Source organism: Drepanopeziza brunnea (genome assembly GCF_022702325.1).
Source record: "Drepanopeziza brunnea f. sp. 'multigermtubi' strain 214-2 chromosome Unknown ctg13, whole genome shotgun sequence".
In the NCBI taxonomy this organism is placed as follows: Eukaryota; Fungi; Ascomycota; class Leotiomycetes; order Helotiales; family Drepanopezizaceae; genus Drepanopeziza; species Drepanopeziza brunnea.
The window spans coordinates 1,692,553-1,712,218 of NW_027094076.1; the positions used below are offsets into that span (position 1 = coordinate 1,692,553).

Genomic DNA, 19,666 nt, shown 5'->3' on the forward strand with positions numbered 1-19,666 from the left:
GAATTCTGTACAATATTATGGATAGTACATTACATGTACAACCGATACTAAAGTGGCCGCTCTATTGATGGCGGTGGGGGCTTGGGGACCGTAGCTGGCAGAAGTGACCTCAGCTTCTGCTCAAATTTCCGCGCGTCTTCTGGCAGGTATGTCTCGTTCCGTCTTGTATACGTCGCCACCAGTGCCAGCACATCTCCAGGCTCCTGAACAGGCTTAGGCGTAACATATTGTCCCCCAGCCCACTGCTTCATCATAGCCTCCTGATCCTGCTTCGAAAGCGACTCCAACTTTCCCAAAGCTTTCTTCGCCTTTGCCCTCTCTTCAGCACTCTCAAAGATCGTTCCCACCCCCTTCATAGTCCTCAGGTGATGCAGCGCTCCCGTCTTATACTCCGGATTTTGGTTATCAGTCGCAGCAGCCATCTTCCACCTGAGCGTTTCCACCACACCCCTCGGGCTCGAAATAACAGGCGGGCCCCAGCGCGCCAGATCCTGCGCACTCGTGACGGGCTGGTACGGTTTCTGGAAGCCACCTTTGCTGTTGTCGATGTACTCGATTTCCTCCGCCGTGTACGGCACAGGCGCCCTATCATCATCCTCTTTAGGCCTGTTTGCCTTTTCTCTCTTTGGCCCCTTTCCTCTTCCCCGATTTCCTTGTCCTCGCGCTTGTGCCCCCCCTCGTGCTCCTCCACGTCCTCTCATGCCTCCCCTAGCACCTCCCCTGGCACCGCCCCTCATGCCTCCACCACGAAAGTCTCCTCGGGGCCGGGAGACAAAACCAGCAGGCCTCCCCCTCAGCGGGGCGTTCCCGTCGTCAACCCGGCGAAACGGTGCTGGGGCAGCTAGAGAGCGGGCATCGATACCGCGCGACGGTGTAAGAGGCAGCGAGGACAATTCCCGTGAAGCATCTGCAGATCTGGAAGAGCGATTGACCCTAAGGGCATCTTCATGAATGTCAGGTTCCCATTGAGCTTCAAACGGGACATGCAAGCTTGGGGGGGAGGGGGGGGAGAGGGGATTACTGACCTGCATTGCCATCTTCCTCAGCATATCGAGAAGCAGAGATGGAAAACTGTCTCAAAGACTCGGCAATCCCATCTGCAACCCTCGCAAGATCGTAAGCCGCAGGCCGGGCGCGACCAAATGCCGCATTGCCGTGCCATTTGAACATGTTGGCTGTGATGTTATGTGAAGGAGCAGTTCTATTGCTGGGTGTCGAAACGGGAGTCCAAAGATGGATCTAGCCGAAGGTTTGAGAGGCGCTAAATTTAGTCGTTACTAGCGTACAAACCAACAACAGCCAGCCTTATTCCAAACATCACCCCGATCCCTCTTAGGTATTTGTACACCAATCTCCCACCTGCTTTTCCCAAAACCTACAGGTCAGAACACCTTTTTGCATCTTCTGAAGCCAGATCATACCTACTTACGACACCGTGATATCGAAAATTAAAAGAAAGAAAAAAAAAAAAAAAAAAAAAAAAAAAAGCTTCCGCAGACACCCAGCAGAGCAGCAAAGCAGCAACCATGCTCCGCCGCGATCCTACAGCCATAACCCTCACCACCGAGGACGTGAGCGCCTACGAGAACCGCCGGGAAGAGGAGCAGAAGATGGCAGAAGCCGAGTACCACGCCCAGATGCAAGCCGAGAACGGTTCGCCCCAGCAACAGCAGAAGACACAAAACATGCACGACCCGAACAACGGGTCGAGATCACATCCTGGGGCGCATACACAACAGGTCAAGACAAAGGCGGAGCGGTTGGGACTTGACCAGGGAAACGGGACGGGTTCACGAGGATGAGGGGTTGTGGGAAGGAGGGAATGTTCACGTCTGGGAGTTTAGGAGGCTGAACCGTGTTTGGAAGGCCACCCACCTGTGGACGACCGAACGACGTCTCGGAACCAGCACCCTGGATATCGAGAAGTTTCTTTTTTCTATACCTCTCCAGGCTACCTGTCTTTCAACTTCGAATCGCCAACTTTTGAGGGAGCTTCCAGCCCGCCCAGGCCTACCGTGCAGAAAGCACAGGCGATTTCTCTGCCCCGGGCTCCAGTAACCAGAAATACTACAACAAATACAACTAAATTATTGGCAAACCAGGCAGGAAGAAAAGTGGATAGTCACTGCCTGACGCCCCTGACAATCCCCCCCCCCCCCCCCCCCCCGTTACGCCTTTTCGCTAAATGGAGATGCAATTTCACTCATCTTCCTGAAGAATACACTAAGCACTAATACACGTCTCCTCGGAATTGGAATCAGGCAAGACGACTATTGACGTGTAGCCTTGCCGTTCTTTATTTTGATGACCAATTTTTTGGCCCCGGGAGCTGGCGATGAGCGGGGCACAGCGTCTGGGAGGGGCTTCCGCGGTTTGCCGTTTTGAGATCCAGGAGCTTGTGGTTTTTGGTTTGACACTGGTGTCGATTTCGGAGCGGGAGGAGTGGACTGTGACGGAGGATTTGGTCTGGGAGAGGCGGAGTGATTTGACAAAGGAGGATTTGAAGGGAGGCTGGCTCTCGGTTTGGGCTTCACCTTGATCTTGATTGCTGACGGGCCCGATGAGCCATTAGGCAGCGGATTTCTGGCAGGAGCCGAAGGGCCCGAAGGGAGTCCAGTTCTAGGAGCAGCAGGGGCTGAAGGCAGTCCGGTTCGATGGGCGGGTGATGACTTCGGTCCAGGAGAGGGTTTCGGTCCAGGAGATGGTTTAGGAGAGGAGCGGTTCGGTGCTGGCGAAGCGCTCTTTGTGTAAGATTTGGCTCGCGCCAGGGCCGGTGCTGGGTTTGTGGGGGGCAAATTGGTGATCTGCACGATCTGCTTCATTCCCTCAGCCGAGACCTTCATTTTGACGATCTTTCGTTTCTTCTTCGGCCGGTCGTCCGAGCTAAGGATGTTGTCTGTAGGGCGCTCTCGTTTCTGCGCAGGCTTGTAAGGCGGGGGCTTCATTGACTCGTCCGCCACCACCTCTGACTTCACAACTGGCTTTACTACTGGCTTTACAACTGACTTCGGCGCTTGGGTGGGCGGCGCCGTCTTGCTGGTTGGAGTCTTGCTCTGTTGTGGAATCTTGTTCTGCTGATGGACAGTCGAGAATTTCATTATCACTGGCTTGGGTTGTTGGACTGCTTGTGGGCTTGCGGCTGGGAGTGCGAAGACAGCCTTTGGCGGCTCTATAACCACTGGAGCGACAATTCGAGCGGATTTGCGAGGCTTCGTACGGACTTTGTCAGTCTTCTTGAAGGTAAGTTTACCCTAGATAGAATTAGCACCGTACAATGAACCACCAGGAGGAATTTTACGTACCTTGCCAGCGTGAGAGACTCCCCAGTAACGTGGGTAATCCAACTTGACAATGATGGACTCGACAGCTTCGTAGATAACGTGGCAGACGTCGAGAAGATCCAAGTGTTCAGCCAAAACGATGTTTGGTGATTTGACAGCCTTCCAGATTGCAACCTTGAGCACCTCATTGTCCTTCAACTCGTTCTTCAGGGCAAGCAGAGCTCCCTCTATTGTCTTGGTGCGTGCAATAAGAGCCGCGCGAGCATCGGCAACAGCAGTCGCGTCCTGCTCTACAAGCAGGTTCCCATCTTCGACAGGTGGAGCATCATTCATCAAAACATCCCGGTCCTCATTCGCTGCAGTCTCGTCTGTTTTGTCCGAAGCAGGGTCGGATTTTCGATCCTCGCCGAAGGCAATAGAGGCAATACCCAAGCAAAAGATCTCAAAGAGTTTCCTTCTGGTGTATGGGGAGGGGTCCGTACTGGCGACGTTTAGTAGTAGTGAAGCGACCGCATTGTTCGTGAGAAACCCCAAATCAATCAGTGATCTAAACGCCTTGATCCGAACGAATTCAGAGGTGCCATCGTGGAGGTATTGCACGAACTCCACTGCGTCCGTGGGTATGACTTTAGCCTGCATGAGACGTTGCTTGCAGTCCAAGACCGTAACCGTGAAACAGTTCTGGTAGGAATTGATCCACTCGTCCATGCGAGCGTACCGATCGAGTTCTTCAAGAACCTGCTTCTTGAATTCGACAGGTTCCATGTCTTCCTCGTCATCGTAGATATCAAGGTTGTCCGCATCCTCCAGTGGAATGAGCGAGTCTGCGAGAGCAGAGAGCAAGGTAGCGATCTTAAAGTTATCGGAGAATTGATTGTTTGAATTATCGTTGAATCGCAAGATGTCCATGAGGAATAGACGGCTTTGCTTCGGACAGTTGCCGTTACTATCGCGAATCTTGGCTAGAGACTTTATGATAGACATCTCAACTGTGTAGGCTCTCTTGTCGCTGAAGTCATTGGGCCGAGGCGTCTTGTCTTTAGCATAAGCGTAGAATTCCACATATGCCTTTTCGAGTTGCTTCATGCCAACCCACTGGACTGCGGGGCTTGCATGAATGTTAAGTGCTTCGGCTGCCATGGAACGAATGCCATGGAAATAGCGTGTGTCCATGAGAGTTCTTGTGAGGAAAGTTGCCACAAGCTTGTGAGCCTGCATATTCTTGAGATAGAGCATTGAATCCTGCTGAGCAACAACGTCTCGGTCCTGCTGCAGCTGCGACACGTACATGTACGCAGGCATTTGTGAGAATTGCTTCTCGCAAATCCATTCGAAGTCTGCGTCAACACGGATCCATTCGTAGGACTCCAGCTCCATCTTTGCGAGGTTCTCGGCGTCCCATTCGATCACACCCCATTCTTCCATATCCGGACCTTGAATAGTATCTCCGAGGCAGTAGATAAGAGTGTCCTCGCCACCTTCCGCGTTCGGATCGGCATTAGCCATGGCGTTCTGTTGCTCCTTTTGTTTCCGGGTTCGCTTCAAGCGCTTGTATTTGGTGTTGTAGGGGATCTCGATCTTAGAGTGTAGTTCCCGAATCTCAACAATGTGTTCGTATGGTGTACCATCGGCCTCATGGATTCTGATCGTCATGGGGCCAGTAAATACTGGTTGAACCGGGAGAGAGTAGATATCATGAACCACTTCCTTGAGTTCTCTTAAGAAAGAGTCCTTCTGCATTTCTCTCTGGGTAGGGAGAGTGTCTTGCTTCTGACTGATAGTCAACTCGACGCACAGACGTTTCTTGTTAAATTTCTGTGTAATTGATAACCGTGGGCACCCAGAGCCGTAGACCCATTCCTTCCAGAAACTGTCTGTCTGTCGGTATTTGGTGACCTTCTCGCAAGATTTTCTGAAGCCTTCCGTTGAAACAAAGCTTTCTTTCGCATCTCCGGTATTGGCTATCATGACCATCTTGCTGATAATTCGCACGAGACCCGCAGAGCCAGAAGCTTTAACCAGCCGCTTATCCAGGATGAACATGACGAGTGGCGCCTTCAACTTCATGAACTCGTACTGGAAGGAGCCTAGGCCGAGGATTTCTCCAAGAGCATGAAGGGAGGGTCTCTGGAAATCTTGCTCGACCAATTTGTCCGACAGCGTCTTCTGCCGAAATGCGTAGTCGTTATTCCCACACAGAGTCTTCATGAAGAGCCCAGTGATGAAGTGAGACAGACCGATCGTGACCCATCTATCCGAAGGCTGGCTGGGAACAATATTGACACCAAACCATTGCGTAGCTATGGCATGGACAAGTATTCTAATATTCTCGATTTCGGGGTCGATGATACCTTCGGCGAAGAGCAGGCGAGTACTGCAGATAGATAAGGATGCGGCGTGTTCGGTGTCTTGGATCTGGTCGTCGACAAAGACAAATCGGCATTCTTGATATGCATACCCGCCAAAATTCATGAGGATGTAATCGAATGCGTGCGTCAGAGGAGCACATGTATTTCGAACCTCGTCAGCCCGGCCTGGGAGACAGTATGCGTAGATGGGGATGGTTTGTCCTTGACCAAGCTTCTCGTCGTCTTCCACCTCCCGGAACTGAGACAAGTCAACCTGTTCAAAGGGACCAATCGCAAATCCGATGTGGCGAGCGGCCAGAAGGTTTGAGCCACTGAAGGTTATAATCTTCTTCGAGCTGTCTTCCAGATCCGTAGTCTCGCTAGTAAGTTCACCTGTGCATACCACAACCAGCTCCAAAAGCTTCTCCTCGTCGCTGAGAGGAACCTCGTAATCCTCGAGTACGCCGTTCGTTAAGGCCTTCTTAACAGAATGGTTTTTGTGGCCCCGAAGCGCGGGTACTGGACGGCGCTTGAGTGCATCCCCCAAGGTTCTTGAGCATTTGATAGAGACTTCCCAGATCGACCGCATGCTCGAGTCATCGACACAAGGGAAGATGCAGGAAGCAGTGCCTGGATCCATAGAATGCCTCGTGTAGACATGCGGATAGCGTGCATCACCCTCGGTCAGGCCTACAAAATGCAGACCGTCTCTGAAATGGTGAATGGCGAAGTTGACGACGATGGTCAAAGCCTCGTATCTCGGACTCATATCAACCGTTCCCTTTGGAAAGGCCGAGAGAGGCGTATCGAGGGTAACGGACGCGGTTCGGATCCCAGAAGAGCCAACAGCTCGGAGTGCCAGTGGAGTTACTCCCGTCTCAGGAAGAGCGTCTAGCGGTACTTCCTCCAGCCGGACACAGCCAAATGGAAGATTGACAATCAAGGGGCCCTTCGATCTCGTGTCTCCAATCATCGGCTTGAGTTTATCTTTCTGCAGGTCGGCCTGGTGTACCCCCCAGAGGATGCTCTCAGAGATGTCCATAGACTTCATCGGGTCCCTGTACTCAAACTCTGCCGCTACTCCGTTCACCGTGACCTGACCCGACTCAATAACACACTGGCGAGCATCCAACCTGACCTCCGTGAGGTCACCCCGCAACGGTCTGATTACGATCTCGCAGCGGCCCGTCAAGCTCTGGGTCGAGAAGTCGATCTCCAAGTCGACCTTCTGGTGAGGCACCTCAAAGCCATAATCAGGCTCTGGCTTAACGATCTCGCCGAGAGGGTGGCCTTGGGCGTCCATGGCGATAAACTAGCCCGGCGCGCGATCTCAGTGTGTAGAGGGGGAATCGGCGCTCGTTCAAGTCCAGCTGCCCCGGCGCGACGATACACCTCCTACGAAGCTCGCATCCGTCCCCAAGAGCTCGCGCCTCGCTCTATCCTCCTCCAAATGGTATGCGCGAGGTTCTCTACGGATCGGGGAGCGAGTGGGAGATGCACAGCCGTGAATGAAAAGGGCTCCAGGGTTACGAACTCGTTATTGCGAAGTCGACTTGCGGGTTCGTTACGCTCGTGGTTTGGTGAGAATTTCGACGGTCGACACTGTGGCGCAAATTTGGAGGTTTGAGTTTGTGGGAGAGCAAGTGGGAATAAACGGTTTGTGGAATATTCAATGGCAAAGTTGAAGGTGAACGAGGGCGTGAGGTGACTGGGCAGAAATCCCCAACCAGCAAAAATGGAGCGGAAAGCCAGAGTCCTCCTCTGTAAAGTCACCTGTAAAGAGCGGCCTGAATTACTATTATTATACCGTCTTCAATTACTCTCGTGGTTCCTGGAAACTTGCTGAAATTTTTGGGGGATCTGGAAAAGGGAATTATTCATGGCCTTGTGGCCGGCGGAGCTTTCTAACTCGCAGCGGTCGTACATACAAGGGTCTCGGCATCGTCGTAGATCATCGGGGTGTGGTGCAGTTCAGCCTCGTCAGCCTTGTTGGATATTCTCCAGCCGATCAAGGGAAGTTGACAACGAGCCGGCAAGATTAAATGAAGATCGAAGCACCCCAAGAAAAAAAAAACGAGTTTTGTTGAAGTAAATTTTTGATTCTTAAAGACTTCTCCATCCTATGAGGAGATACATCATACAAAAATCCTAAAGAATCCCGCAGCCAGCCCCGCGTCAACGCCATGCATGAAAAGACCAGACCCGCCAAACCCAATTATACACCGAACAAGCCGTGCCGAATTTTCGAAGCACTTTCGATTCAGCCCTCATGTTCTCCTCCCGAATTTTCATCCCTTTCCTCCCTAAGATAGCATCATGATTTGTTGACCCTCTTGTCCCTGCGCTTCCTCCTCGCAGCTGCCTTCAGCGTCTCCTCATCCCGATACTGCTCAGGCAAAACAAAATCGGCTTCTGGAAACTCTGGGATCGCAGCTCCCCATGCGATGGCGCTTCTGCCACTGCGTCTGTGCTTTCCCATCGCTGCCTCTCGAAGGTGTGGATTCTTGTAGAACGACTTAAACTCTCGATCAACCTCTCCGACACCTTGTGGAATCAGCTCGACCTTTGCCCTTCTCTCCGAATGTCTTACAACAGGTGCCGAGCGAGCCACAGCTTCCTCGTGCAGTTGGCGAGCTGCGGAGGCATCGATGTCCGAATAGTCGGGAGGGTCGCCGTCGCTCATAGTTCCATCCTCTTGCTTGGCTTCCTCTTTCTCCTCTTCCGCGGCTGCTTCTTCCGCCTCAGCCATTGCAGCCTCTTTCTCCAGCTTCAATCGCTTCTCCTCCTCTCGCCATATCCGGAACTTTTCGAGGATAGTTTCGCATCCTTTGATGAAGTAGTCGCGTGCCGGCTCGTATTCCTTCTTCTTGCTCTCCGTGACGCCACTGACGCCCATCAACTTCAACCAGTCGTGACCTTGTAGGCTTTCTAGGATGCGTATAACCTGGTCCTTTTCATGTTGAGCCCGGCACTTGTCTGTATTTCGAATCGTCTTCTCTTGACGCTCCGGTCTTCGGTGCATGGACTCAAAATACGCGTCGTGCAACGGATCCTCACCACCATCCTCCTTGTAATTCTTATCAAGCCACGAGAAATCGACCCGCTGTGCCGCGTGCAGACTTGTGAAGAGAGAGTCGGGAAATTCTTTTAGGGAGTATTCGTTTTGCCTTCGTAGAGGGAGGTGCTTCGAACTCTTGGCGCTGTCATAGATGATGATGGGGGTATCCAGATCCAGAATATCTGCAACAATTAATTTAGATCCAATCCAATTCCCGCTGTTAAAGATCGGACAGAGAAAACTTACGCTCCTCCTTCTGCTCATTTCCAATGACTTCGTCGTATTCCGGAAAGTACGCCGACAATTCGCTCTTGAACCGTGTGCTCTCCTGGGACCGCAGCTTGCGCTTTTCATCCTTTGCCTTGAGATCTGCAGCATTCGGCTGCAACCGATCGAGCTCGTGCCTGATCCCATTGACGGTTTTCTCGTGGTGATTCTTAGGTTTGGGTTTGGGCGGCGGAGGGGCGGGAGGGGCTGCAGCTTCCGTCTGCGTGGCCGCGGCGGCCGTGACAGTCTCCTTTTGTTTTGGTGGTGAGGAGGGTGATGGTGCAGCGGGTTGCTGAGCCGGGGGCTCGTCCGCAGTCCCGCTGCTGCTGCTGCTGCTGCTGCTGCTGACGATGAGCGGCCGGATCTTGGGCTGAGGCTTTGCAAGCGGCTGCGAAATAATCTCAATGGCAATGCGTGCCTTTTTCTTCGCGATCGAGATTGAGGGGTCCTCGTCGTCGTTCTCGGTGGGATCCCGGGGGCGTTTCTTCTTGCGACCGATGTTGGACTTGGACTGCTGCTGCGGCTGCAGTCTTGGGGACGCGACCATGTTGATTTTCGCACTGGATCTCGTCGTGAGGCCTTCACCTCGATTGCGAGACCGGGTCAGATGCGAAGCCATTGATCGAGATAGTCAGGTCATTCTTACTGCGAGGCGGAATAGAAGGGATGGGGCTAACACAGTCCTCGTCGGTCGGGCCTCATTTTAGCGACCCGCGAGGGGCATGCCTGGACCGTGAACAGGGAGGGGACTTTCAGCATTGAATATCAGGAAAAGGTGAAAGGTCGAGGAGGTGACTGTATTAGCAGCAATTGCTCATCGCACTCTCTGATATTGGATTGCCTTTGATTTAATTATCTGATGGGTAACAAAGCGGTTTGTCGCACAAGTTCCTCTGTTCGCTTTACAGTGTTTTGCCAGCTTCAATCAGTCGTCTTCACAAGCACATGTCCGAATTGCTTCATCGTTGTAGGACAAAGACACTTTGCTAGTCATTATCCAGCGCTCGAAAGAAATTCCCGCAGTCGCATATTCACGATTGAAAGTGGTGTCACGACGATGGTGATAGTACTATGGAAAGTTCTTGCTGCAGGTGAAAACATTGTATTACTTCTCAACAAGTGGGTTCTTATTATACATTTAAAAAATTATTTAATATAGGGTATCAACTCGTCTGCCGTCTAGTGTGCATCTTTTCTCATCAATCATTATGCATCCCTCCTCCCCTCAGACGCAATAGCGTTCTCCGGACCTGTCCTGGCAACCTGAATATCCGAATCCTTTACCCCGTTCGCCCTTACATCTCGCATCCCGGGGTCAGGTACCTGCGTATGTGTTAGGTGCATCTTCTCCAAAAGCCTCGCATTTTGGTTGTCTTTGTCGGTTTCCCGCTTGTGTTCCGGGAGTCTCTGCTCCTTGGCTGCACTCTCCCTCTTGTGCCGTTGTGCTTCTTCTCGCTCAGCCAGATCCTCACGCGAGAGGATCTTGTCTTTCCCTTGCATGAGCTTCTGCATCAAACTTTTCCCTCGCCGCCGTGTCTTGACATAGGCTTCCAATCCGACGAGGACTGCATAGGATCGAGATATCGAGACATGGCTCATGTCCACGCCAGCCTCTTTCAAGGAGTGGGTAAAGGCTTTAAAGTTTGACACAGGTGGTCTGTAATGACCACTAAGTGGGCTCAATTTAGAGAGCCGGCCATTTTTTATTGTGATAGATCCGGCGGCGGAGATGCGAGAGCCGTGCAAGAATGAGGAGTGCTGGAAAGCACCTGATTGCTTGATGCCAACGTAGAGCCGGAAAGAAGTATCCGCGACGAAAATCCAAGTGTTATTCTTTACCGAGCCTCGAAGCAGCTTATCGACAATAGTTGCAGCGGAAATACGGGAAACTTTTTTCACTCCTTTCGCCTTGTCGACTACAGGAGTGGCATATCTATCCGCCCGTTTGTCGATCTCCTCTTCAGACTCCGTGGAAGACGACACACTTGGGTGGTCCTGAAAGCTATTGAATGCATCGGCAGGTCGAAAAACGGGTGCGTTCTCCGTGGCTGGGACCTGGAAATCTAGTCAGCTTGGGGTCTGGACGACGTTGAAGAACAGCTTCAGAAGTGCCGGCCGGAACAAAATTTGGACTTACGATTCCATTCATGGAGTCCTTGTACTCCTCTGTCGTATCAATTCGGGCTCCGTTCTTCGCCCAACATAGCCTCCCCTCCTTGTCAATCTTGACCAAGTAGTCCAATCTCTCTTCTTTCGACAGATATCTAACTTGTTCCCTGTCCAGCCTCTCTCTCGGGCATCCCTGGCAGTTAATAAACCTCCCCTCCCCGTAATCCAACCAGTAAAAGAAGTTCTCTTTCGTGTCGGCCCTCTTCCACTCCTCGTGATAGATCCTCAGATTGCTCCCATATCGATGCTTGACATCCACCATTTCCAAGAAGTACTGCAGGTCCATAATCTTTGCAGCCTGCCGTCGCTTGAGCTTCGCCTCCATCTCCCGCTTCCTCCGCTCCTCCCTTTCATGCTCCGGCGTATTTGCATCATCCCCACTCCCCTCACTATCGGACTCCTCGTCTCCCCCGGCCCTCCGTGTGATGAGACCAATCTTCTTCCAGTTCTGCCGTGCGTAGTTGATGGTCGCTCCACTAGGCACACTCCTCGCCTGAACACCCTCCCCAGTAGTCTCCTGCACCTCCCTCTTCGCCCGCGGCGTGGTCAGGTTCCGGTACTGCGCTTCCTTGACCGCCTCGAGCCATCGCGTCGTCGGATCGAGGGAGAGTCCAGCCATGATCCTGCGTTCTCGATGTCCGCGATAGCTCCTCTGTATCAGATTCGCAGCCCTCTCCCTCTCCGCCCTATCTGTCTCCCCAACCTCCCCGCCCTCGTTCGGCACCCGCTTCTTCCTAATCTCCGCCTCCTTCCTCTCCTGAATTTCCGTGATCCGCTCCACCATCTCGCTGGTCGGCACCTCCAGCGTGTCCAAGTACTCCTGGTGGCTCCTCACCGAGCCCCCTGTGCAAACCGAGAATTTGGAATCGCGCTTCTTGGGCGAACGCGCTTCCGATAGACCACTACTTGCGGATTGAGAGCGGTGATTGGATTTAAGTTCCCCCTCTCTGTCATTGTTTGTCCTCATTGAAGGAGAACGGAGACTCGCAATCGCGTTGGTGCGCTCATCGAGTGCTTTTGGAGGGGTCTTGAGGAGCGACATATCGGGCGGGGGATACGATGCGATGCCAAGTGCACGTATCTATACTTAAGTAGTGGCTGAATTGATGGCGGGGAAATAAGATTCTGAGCTCCGGAGGCTCCGAGGATCCTTTGACAGTACAGTAAGAAGGAAGCATAGCTTGATCTATTTTTGAAAAAATAGTTCATAAACTCCCGTCTGCACAGAGCATTCCACGAGCAGAAAGTGCCCGTCCGCGATTCTCTTGTTTCGTGGCTGGTGGCATGACTCGTACCATGTTCCCCAATAGGGGATCGATTAAAGCGTCATGAGGCCACAAGGCAAAAACAGGCACACACGCATAACACAGCCTCCTTCGCCACTTCCTTCGCCACTTCCTTCGCCACTTCCTTCGCCACTTCTTTCGCCACTATTTTCGTATTAACTTCGCAACTTTTTTTGCTATTTTTAAGTCTCTATTTTATACTCTAATTTCCCCGCTATTTTACTTATATAAAAGCTAAGTCTTTACCGTTTGATCTAAAGCAAATTCAGCGAAATGGAAACTATTCTTAACTTTCCTTATGATACTGAGCACGTGCGCTCGATTCTTTTTACATTACCTTTACCTTTTTCACTTAGTTTAGCTGATTATAAGCTATTTTGGCCTCTTATCGATAACGTTTATTCTCTTCGAAATAAATCGCTACTTACATCAACAAAGCCTTACGTTTATTATTACGTCACGTGTCGATTCGAGCGTGCACGTGATGCTTCTCGGACTTCTACTTCTAGTCAACGAGGAGCTACTATTAAAAGAACCGAAAAAGGCGTTAAACCTCGCTGTAGCGTAGCGTTTTCTTTACGAGAATATAAAACTCACGTTGAATTTCATTCAGCTAATGGACGAGGAATAGCGCGGTCGGAAATAGTTCGGCACGAGCATTCATTAGACGAAAGTGACGCTAATAAGCGAAATGGACTCTTTCGAAACTTAGCGAAACAGCAAGCGGCGTCCGGTTACGCTCCCGCCGCGGTAGTTATTGCAATAAACGGCGGTAAAGGGCGTGCCGACGTTCAAAAAAAGCTTAAAGAAGCAGGTGGAGCATATTTTATTCGGCAAGACGTTATTAATAACGGCTTAGCGTAGCGCACGTCCAATCTTAATACGCTTTGGGTTTCGCTTTCGGCTAAAAGCGACGTTAGCGTACAAGCTAAGGAAGCGCTAGAAGCGTTAGATTCGCTTAGCTGGCTTAGCTGTCCAATCAATGCAATCGGACTCGACGGTCAACGAGGACAAGGGATTGTATTTGCGCTACTGACGCGATTAGAGATTTTAACTAAATTCGGCCACCTTACGCTAATCGATTCGACTCATAAAACGAACCAATTAGAATGGAAGCTTTTTACGATTATGGTTCGCGACTAATGGAGTGCTTGGCATGCGGTAGCGCACGCACTTATGTCTTACGAATTTAGTAAATTAATTGCTGAATTCTTATTGGTTTTTAAACGATGGGCACCGAAGTGGGTTTTGCGCTACGTACTTAGCGACGATTCAAGGGCCGAGCAACGCGCGTTTCGATTAGCTTTTCGGGGTTTAATCGATGGAGAAACAGAAGTAAGTCGTATTCTTTTAATAATTTTAATTCTAGCTAATTATTTAGATTTCTCATCTTCTTTGTAGAGTTCATTGTATGCGTACGATTAAGCGAAAACTCGGTAGTAAAGATTGCGCTAAATCCCGAGCTGCACTAGTAGCTGCACTTTGTAATCGGCGAACTTTAATTAGCGCTCAACAATCTATCGATAACGCTATTCGATACGCACCGACCACCGAAAAAGCTAATTATATTCGAATCGAATGGGAAGCGAATTTATCAATGTGAGCTAACGCGTCACGCCAACATTCAGCGTTATTACTTCAAGTTCTTACTACTAATCCGAATGAAGCTTTTCATCGCTCGCTTAAAGCTTTAGCAGGTATAACTAAGCTGACTAAAAATTCAAAGTATTCTCTTTCAAGAATAATAAAAGTAATAGCGCAATGTACGGATCGATACGACGCTCGTGCTCGAAAGCTAGCTTACGATTGGTCTCGAAAAAAGCTTAGCCAAACGTTAGAATATCCGTGGCTATTAATTTTTCCGTACCCCGTGCAATTACTTTTATTAAACGAAATTAAGCGTGCGGAAGAGCTAGCGGAATCAGGAAAAGAAGTTCGCTTACCGGAATCCGGACGTTGCGATTGCGTTTTTGCACGTGCTTATTGGCTCCCTTGCAAGCACGTAATTTACGCTGATTCACTTGGATTTTTCGAAGAAGAAGTTGATTAGGAAGAATACGCTCGTCAATTCGACGAATCAGGTTACGAGATTTATTCGACGATTAGTGCTATCGAAGTAGAAGAAGACGAAGTTACGAGCCTTACACGTGATATTCGAACTAAATTAATTACAAGCGAAGCTTTAGATTCAGTTCGAACTCGATTTTTCGAAATATCGGAATTTAGCGAAACGTTAACGCCGGAAAATCGAAATATAATATTAAGTCGATAGGAAGCTGAATTAGCTGATTTTACAAGCGCATTTATTGGTTAATCGTTTACGGAGTAGTTAGAACGAGAATAATATAAGCTATACTTGATTAAGGTTAGAATGATCGGAAGTTCGGCGTCCGAGAGGCTGTGCAATGCGTGTGTGCCTGTTTTTGCCTTGTGGCCTCATGACGCTTTAATCGATCCCCCCAATAGCAGCAGCAATCGCCTCTCGATGTAGGTACCTATGGATGAGAGACGGCAATTCCTACGTAAAGCTGGATGGATGATTGTTTAGTAAGTACGCACTACCTATATTCCTAGTGGCACGGATTGCGCGTCACGACGAAGAGAGTTTCTTGGGGGGATGCGTATTCGCGTGGGCTCGGATATCTATGTAGACCCACTGCCCGTAGAAAGCTTGGTGTTTCGATGGGGACTGGGGAAGGGAGAGAAGCTACCCGTGACTCGTGTGAATAGGATTCTAGACCTTCGACGCGGCTGCCAGCTGCCAATGATCCTCAAATCGCTCGCATGGGCGGTGTTACTCTGACTTCGTGCGCTGTCACAACTCTCATAGTCAGTTCCCTGTCAGGTGAGTTGGTCTCGGTGGCTGGCCGGCCGGCTGGGAGGGTAAGATCAGCCGTGAGTCTCGTAATGTTCATGCTTTGCCAGCTCCAAATAGGTTATGCTAAATAGATGCAACACAGATGCCATAAGAACCCGCACGCTCATCTTTGCAACGCCTATCCAATGCTGTGATGCCGACAATCTCCCAAGTCTCCCTCTACTTCAACCGTTCTTCCTCAATAACCCCAGTCTAGCGTTCAGCCAGGCAAGAGAGTATCCGCACGAGTGGTGCAGCCTCCCAGAATCATAATCGTCGTGAAGCCATGCGGGCAGCTGAACCTTACCATTCCACGGCATTTGACTAGTCTCTCTTCTCAAGAATCTCTCAATAATCCAGATGCCAGACTTTTGGCCTTAATCCACTCTCTTGTCGTTGCCATGTCCATCAGTGGTCTTAGCGTTTCCGTTCCCAGCCTTGGGTTTCTCTTGATTGGCAGCGAGCTTTTTGGAAGGAATTGTCAAGCAGTTGATGCCCAAGTAGTTGCAGATACTGTTGATAACTAGGAATGCCCAACGGAAGTAGACGACCAGGGCAAAAACGAGGTAGCCCCTTAGATACCAAAGCTCGACATTGGAGCTCACTTGGGGTAGGCCGATTCGAGGCAGGTTGCCCAAGATGGCTCCGCCGACCAGGGGGGTCAACATGACGGTCCAATATGGGAATGGTTGTCGGGTGAGATGTGCCAGAATAATCTTGGTAGTCATTCGGCCGAAGACAAAGGACATGGTCAAACAGAACAAGACGAGGTGGTTGTCTGGCATCAACGTCGAGTAGGGGGAGAATAGCCATGCTCCAATGGAGAATGTGAAAACTGCCATTGGCGTCCACTCCAGAAATACTGGCATGACCGGGAGATTGTCTCTTCGGCGTGCCTTGACAACGTTAATCACACAAAACGGCAGATGTGCCCCAAACAGGGACACGACCAATACGGGAACCCAGAGATCCCTGACTGAGTAGGTACCGAAGAACTCATGGTATCCAAGGAAGTAGTGGTGTCCAACTAGGTCTGTAATCCGATGTGTCCAGATTTCCGGGCCGTAGTATCCAGAGAGAATCATGAGGGTGCAAGCCAAAATCAGACCCTCGGTAGGTCCATTGAAGACGCCGAGGTATAGTGTGTGGGTATGATAGGTCTCCCAGGTCGAGAAGAACATAGGCAGGCAGGGAATCAGCGACGTGAAGATTCCTGCTTTCGAGGTGCCCAGTCCCATTGCTGCCGTCTCGCACAAACTGGCAAGGGTGCAATTCAGCGAGTCGATTCCGTGGTCGAAAAGTTCCCCGAGGCCACTCGATGTGCCTGTTCTACGCGCTTGCTTTCCGTCCACATTGTCCATTGTCGAGTACATCCAGAGGCCGAAGGCAAAGCTATAGTACAGCCATGAGGGTCCCTAGCAGCAGCATCAGCACACATCTGCTATCGTGTCAAGGGGATTCCCGACATACCGGTCCGACCAAGTCCGGCATCCATATCACCAAGCAGATCACATTCGTCAGGATACAGAAGAATCCCAGCAATGTGACCATATTCGGTGCAAGCCATAGTGGCAGAAGTTCCACAAATGCATTCCACTGTAGGTTTTCTCAGAAATGTTCTTCCGCGCGTCACAGGAGTGGAGTGGAGCTGGAGCGTAAATACATAGTGTTTCAGGATGTAATTCGAGATCAGAGACTTGTCGACGCTCGAGTACTTGTAGGACTTGAGATGCACCAGCGCCTCCTCAGAAACGCACTCGTGTGCCGCCTGTTCTATCCCGTCGGAAAAACGTCAGCAAGTGTCCCGCCCTAATCCGCGGCGCCCTACAATGGGACGTAACGTACTCTTGCTGGGCGTCATTGGAGACTTGGGGGTGGTGACGGGAGGCGGTAGAAGGTTGTCAGGCTCAGCTGCCTTCACCGCAAGGAGATCAAGAGGCCGAATTTTTAGAAGAGGTCAGTCGGATCACGCTCCGACTTTCGCGACTGATTATGAGTGGGTGGGTATACGAAAAGGATTCGATTGCTGGCCGACACAACATCTAGGTCATCAACGCGAGCTCTCGACTAGAGGAAATCGTCGCGGGTCATCGGGTAGGGACCGTAGGGAAAGGCACTTTAATTGTCGAAATTGAGGTGGCAAGGATTCGTGGGGGGGGAGGGGGGGCAGAGATCGCAGTCGCACGCCGAGGAAGGCTTAAGGCTTAACTACTTACCTACTGTGATTCTCTTTTCTTGGGTGGAAGGAAGTGTGAGCGCTAGATGCGGCTTTCTTGCTATGCGTGAGTTTCCCGCGCTCGCTCACACTGCGCGGCGGAGGAACGGTCTTCACTTCTGAGGATCCAAGGGTCACCGTTGGAAATGTCGCCCTCGGCAGCGGCTATTGCCGCTAAACGTCTTACGACTAACTACTATCTTCGAGCACTTCCAAAGTTGCCCTGTCAACAGGAGGGGGTCAAGGAGCATGTGAGGTCTGCGAAATTTGCTGGTATTATGTCTTGCTGTACGCAAGTGCGGTTGTGCCCAAGAAGGCTAACAGCCTTCAATTATATATAGTACGTCCCTTTGTCGACGTCTTCATTACTCTCCATTAATCCATGCAATAGAGGCCGATTCCCTCTGCTCTGTGCAACATGCAACACGCTGAAATGCTGATGCAAAATATGTTAAACTCATCGCTAATAACCAATGCAGGTGTCGTCGAGACAGTGCCGCCCATAAGGGGTATCTAAACAAGCAGAAATTTCACACTCCAGCCGTGATCTGTCTTACAAGACCAGAGCAAACCCGGCAAAGACTCCAGCGAAGACAACGGCAAGGCCATAGCTGTGTCCGAGACCCAAGGCGATCTCGGCACCGCTCTGCTGGGTGTTGGATTGCGAATTCGAAGAGTCCGAAGCAGGGGTAGTTGCTGCTCCTCCCAGCCCGTTGTAGACAATTCCGGCTGGTCCACTGGTAGCACCAGCTGGAAGGTTCGTCTTGGTTGCAGATGCGGTCGTCACAGTTGACAGGTTGACCTTGACGGGATTCTGCGCTCCACAGGGGTGGTCCGCTCTGCAAGCACTTTGGCAGAGGGAATCGCCGTTGCAGTTTGCGACGCACTGGCTTCCGAATTCAGTGCATGTGAAGTATGGAAGTGTTTGGGAGTATTCGGTGAGGTTGGGTGTCAGTCCGTTCCCGCAAATGCACGAATAAGAAAGATCGCTCTGCTCTGGTTAGCGCTTGTCGAGAGGTAACAGAACGGAAGGGAGGAAGCTTACAGCTTCACATCTGTTATCTGCAGTTGTCGATGACTCTCCTTGCAATTGCAGACACAACAGTGGGCAGGAGCTCAATTGAGCTTGACACCAGCCTTCCCGGGTGATCTCATCGACACTCTCGGGGTCGATGGAGTAAACGACTTGCGAGCTGACGCTCACGTAGAATAGAGCGGTGGCCAGAATGGCAACGAAGGTGGTGATTGAAGGCATTTCGAGAGAGTTGCAGGTGTACGGAGAGCAATTGAGTCCTTCGACAGATTATCTGTGCCCACCGTTAGTGTTCAGACTTTCAGGAAGGAGTGGTCCGAGGAATGGACTGCACCTCTAGTAAAATATACAAGTTGACGGATATCAAGCGAATGAGATCCAAGCACGCAATGTTGGTGTGATGTTTGAGGCTTCGAATTGAACGGTACAAGCGAATGGTAAATCGATGGCTGGATGGAAACACGGGCGAAGAGGTGGAGGGCAAGAGGTCTTTTAGTATGGCTGGCAACTTGGCATCTTCCGCACGGACCAGGCCAGCCATGGTCGAGATAAGCAGTCGCGATTGAGTGATTTGACTGCACTATTTGCTTAGCCGTCTCTGGCCAGCCAACCGGAGGTTTGAGCGAGGGTCCTTTGGAAGCCTCGGAAGCCTTGGAAGCCTTAAAAGCCTTGCCTCACGATAAAGAAAAGTCAAAGGCCGGCTGTACGGAGTGCTCGGTAGTAGTACTGTACTACTATATGCACGTCTTCAGTTTGCATTATCTGAGGCTGGGACAAGGCATGGCATGACTGTGCGAATGTGAAGCATGTGGAGGAATTGTGGAAAGCTCTCCCTTCTGCCTTTTAGGTTATTTTCGCGTCGCGTCCGGTCCGGGTCTGCGTCCGGGTCCGCGTCCCGCGTCCCACGTCCGCGAACTCCTGATACTACGTACGTAGTAAGTGAGTGGAAGGAGGGAAGGGAGGGAAGGGAGGCTTTAGGCGTAGCCGAAATTGGAGTAGTAAGTCCTCCGTAGGACCCGCTGGACCCGCTGGACCCGCTGGACCCGCTGGACCCGCTGGACAATCTATTCGCTACGTGGAGCTTAGACAGCAGAAGGTGTGTGTTCAAGATCTGCAAAGCACTTCGTATACAAACTTTTCGAAACTGCATCA

The 19,666-nt window shown here is 51.1% G+C and overlaps 7 protein-coding genes across 7 annotated transcripts; 1 reads left to right on the forward strand and 6 right to left on the reverse strand.

Moving 5' to 3' along the window:
* Window positions 1-47: 47 nt before the first annotated feature.
* L3040_007622 (uncharacterized protein) lies at window positions 48-1,170 on the reverse strand (the record flags this gene model as incomplete). Its single annotated transcript, XM_007291806.2, has 2 exons — window positions 48-943; window positions 1,026-1,170. 2 exons carry the CDS (start codon window positions 1,168-1,170, stop codon window positions 48-50), a joined length of 1,041 nt encoding a protein of 346 aa, XP_007291868.2.
* Window positions 1,171-1,526: 356 nt separating this feature from the next.
* On the forward strand, window positions 1,527-1,802 carry L3040_007623 (uncharacterized protein; the record flags this gene model as incomplete). The annotated part of the gene is made up of 1 exon (XM_007291805.2): window positions 1,527-1,802. One exon carries the CDS (start codon window positions 1,527-1,529, stop codon window positions 1,800-1,802), a length of 276 nt encoding a protein of 91 aa, XP_007291867.1.
* Window positions 1,803-2,270: 468 nt separating this feature from the next.
* On the reverse strand, window positions 2,271-6,932 carry L3040_007624 (uncharacterized protein; the record flags this gene model as incomplete). The annotated part of the gene is made up of 2 exons (XM_007291804.2): window positions 2,271-3,251; window positions 3,303-6,932. 2 exons carry the CDS (start codon window positions 6,930-6,932, stop codon window positions 2,271-2,273), a joined length of 4,611 nt encoding a protein of 1,536 aa, XP_007291866.2.
* A 1,011-nt stretch (window positions 6,933-7,943) lies between these two features.
* On the reverse strand, window positions 7,944-9,501 carry L3040_007625 (uncharacterized protein; the record flags this gene model as incomplete). Its single annotated transcript, XM_007291803.2, has 2 exons — window positions 7,944-8,869; window positions 8,934-9,501. The coding sequence occupies 2 exons, from the start codon at window positions 9,499-9,501 to the stop codon at window positions 7,944-7,946; spliced, it is 1,494 nt and encodes a 497-aa protein (XP_007291865.2).
* Window positions 9,502-10,160: 659 nt separating this feature from the next.
* On the reverse strand, window positions 10,161-12,165 carry L3040_007626 (uncharacterized protein; the record flags this gene model as incomplete). The annotated part of the gene is made up of 2 exons (XM_007291802.2): window positions 10,161-11,009; window positions 11,092-12,165. 2 exons carry the CDS (start codon window positions 12,163-12,165, stop codon window positions 10,161-10,163), a joined length of 1,923 nt encoding a protein of 640 aa, XP_007291864.2.
* Window positions 12,166-15,643: 3,478 nt separating this feature from the next.
* On the reverse strand, window positions 15,644-17,127 carry L3040_007627 (uncharacterized protein; the record flags this gene model as incomplete). Its single annotated transcript, XM_066154927.1, has 4 exons — window positions 15,644-16,681; window positions 16,737-16,862; window positions 16,930-17,039; window positions 17,112-17,127. The coding sequence occupies 4 exons, from the start codon at window positions 17,125-17,127 to the stop codon at window positions 15,644-15,646; spliced, it is 1,290 nt and encodes a 429-aa protein (XP_066010809.1).
* A 907-nt stretch (window positions 17,128-18,034) lies between these two features.
* Window positions 18,035-19,055, reverse strand: L3040_007628 (uncharacterized protein; the record flags this gene model as incomplete). The annotated part of the gene is made up of 4 exons (XM_066154928.1): window positions 18,035-18,472; window positions 18,527-18,543; window positions 18,686-18,788; window positions 18,849-19,055. The coding sequence occupies 4 exons, from the start codon at window positions 19,053-19,055 to the stop codon at window positions 18,035-18,037; spliced, it is 765 nt and encodes a 254-aa protein (XP_066010810.1).
* Between the last annotated feature and the right edge of the window lie 611 nt (window positions 19,056-19,666).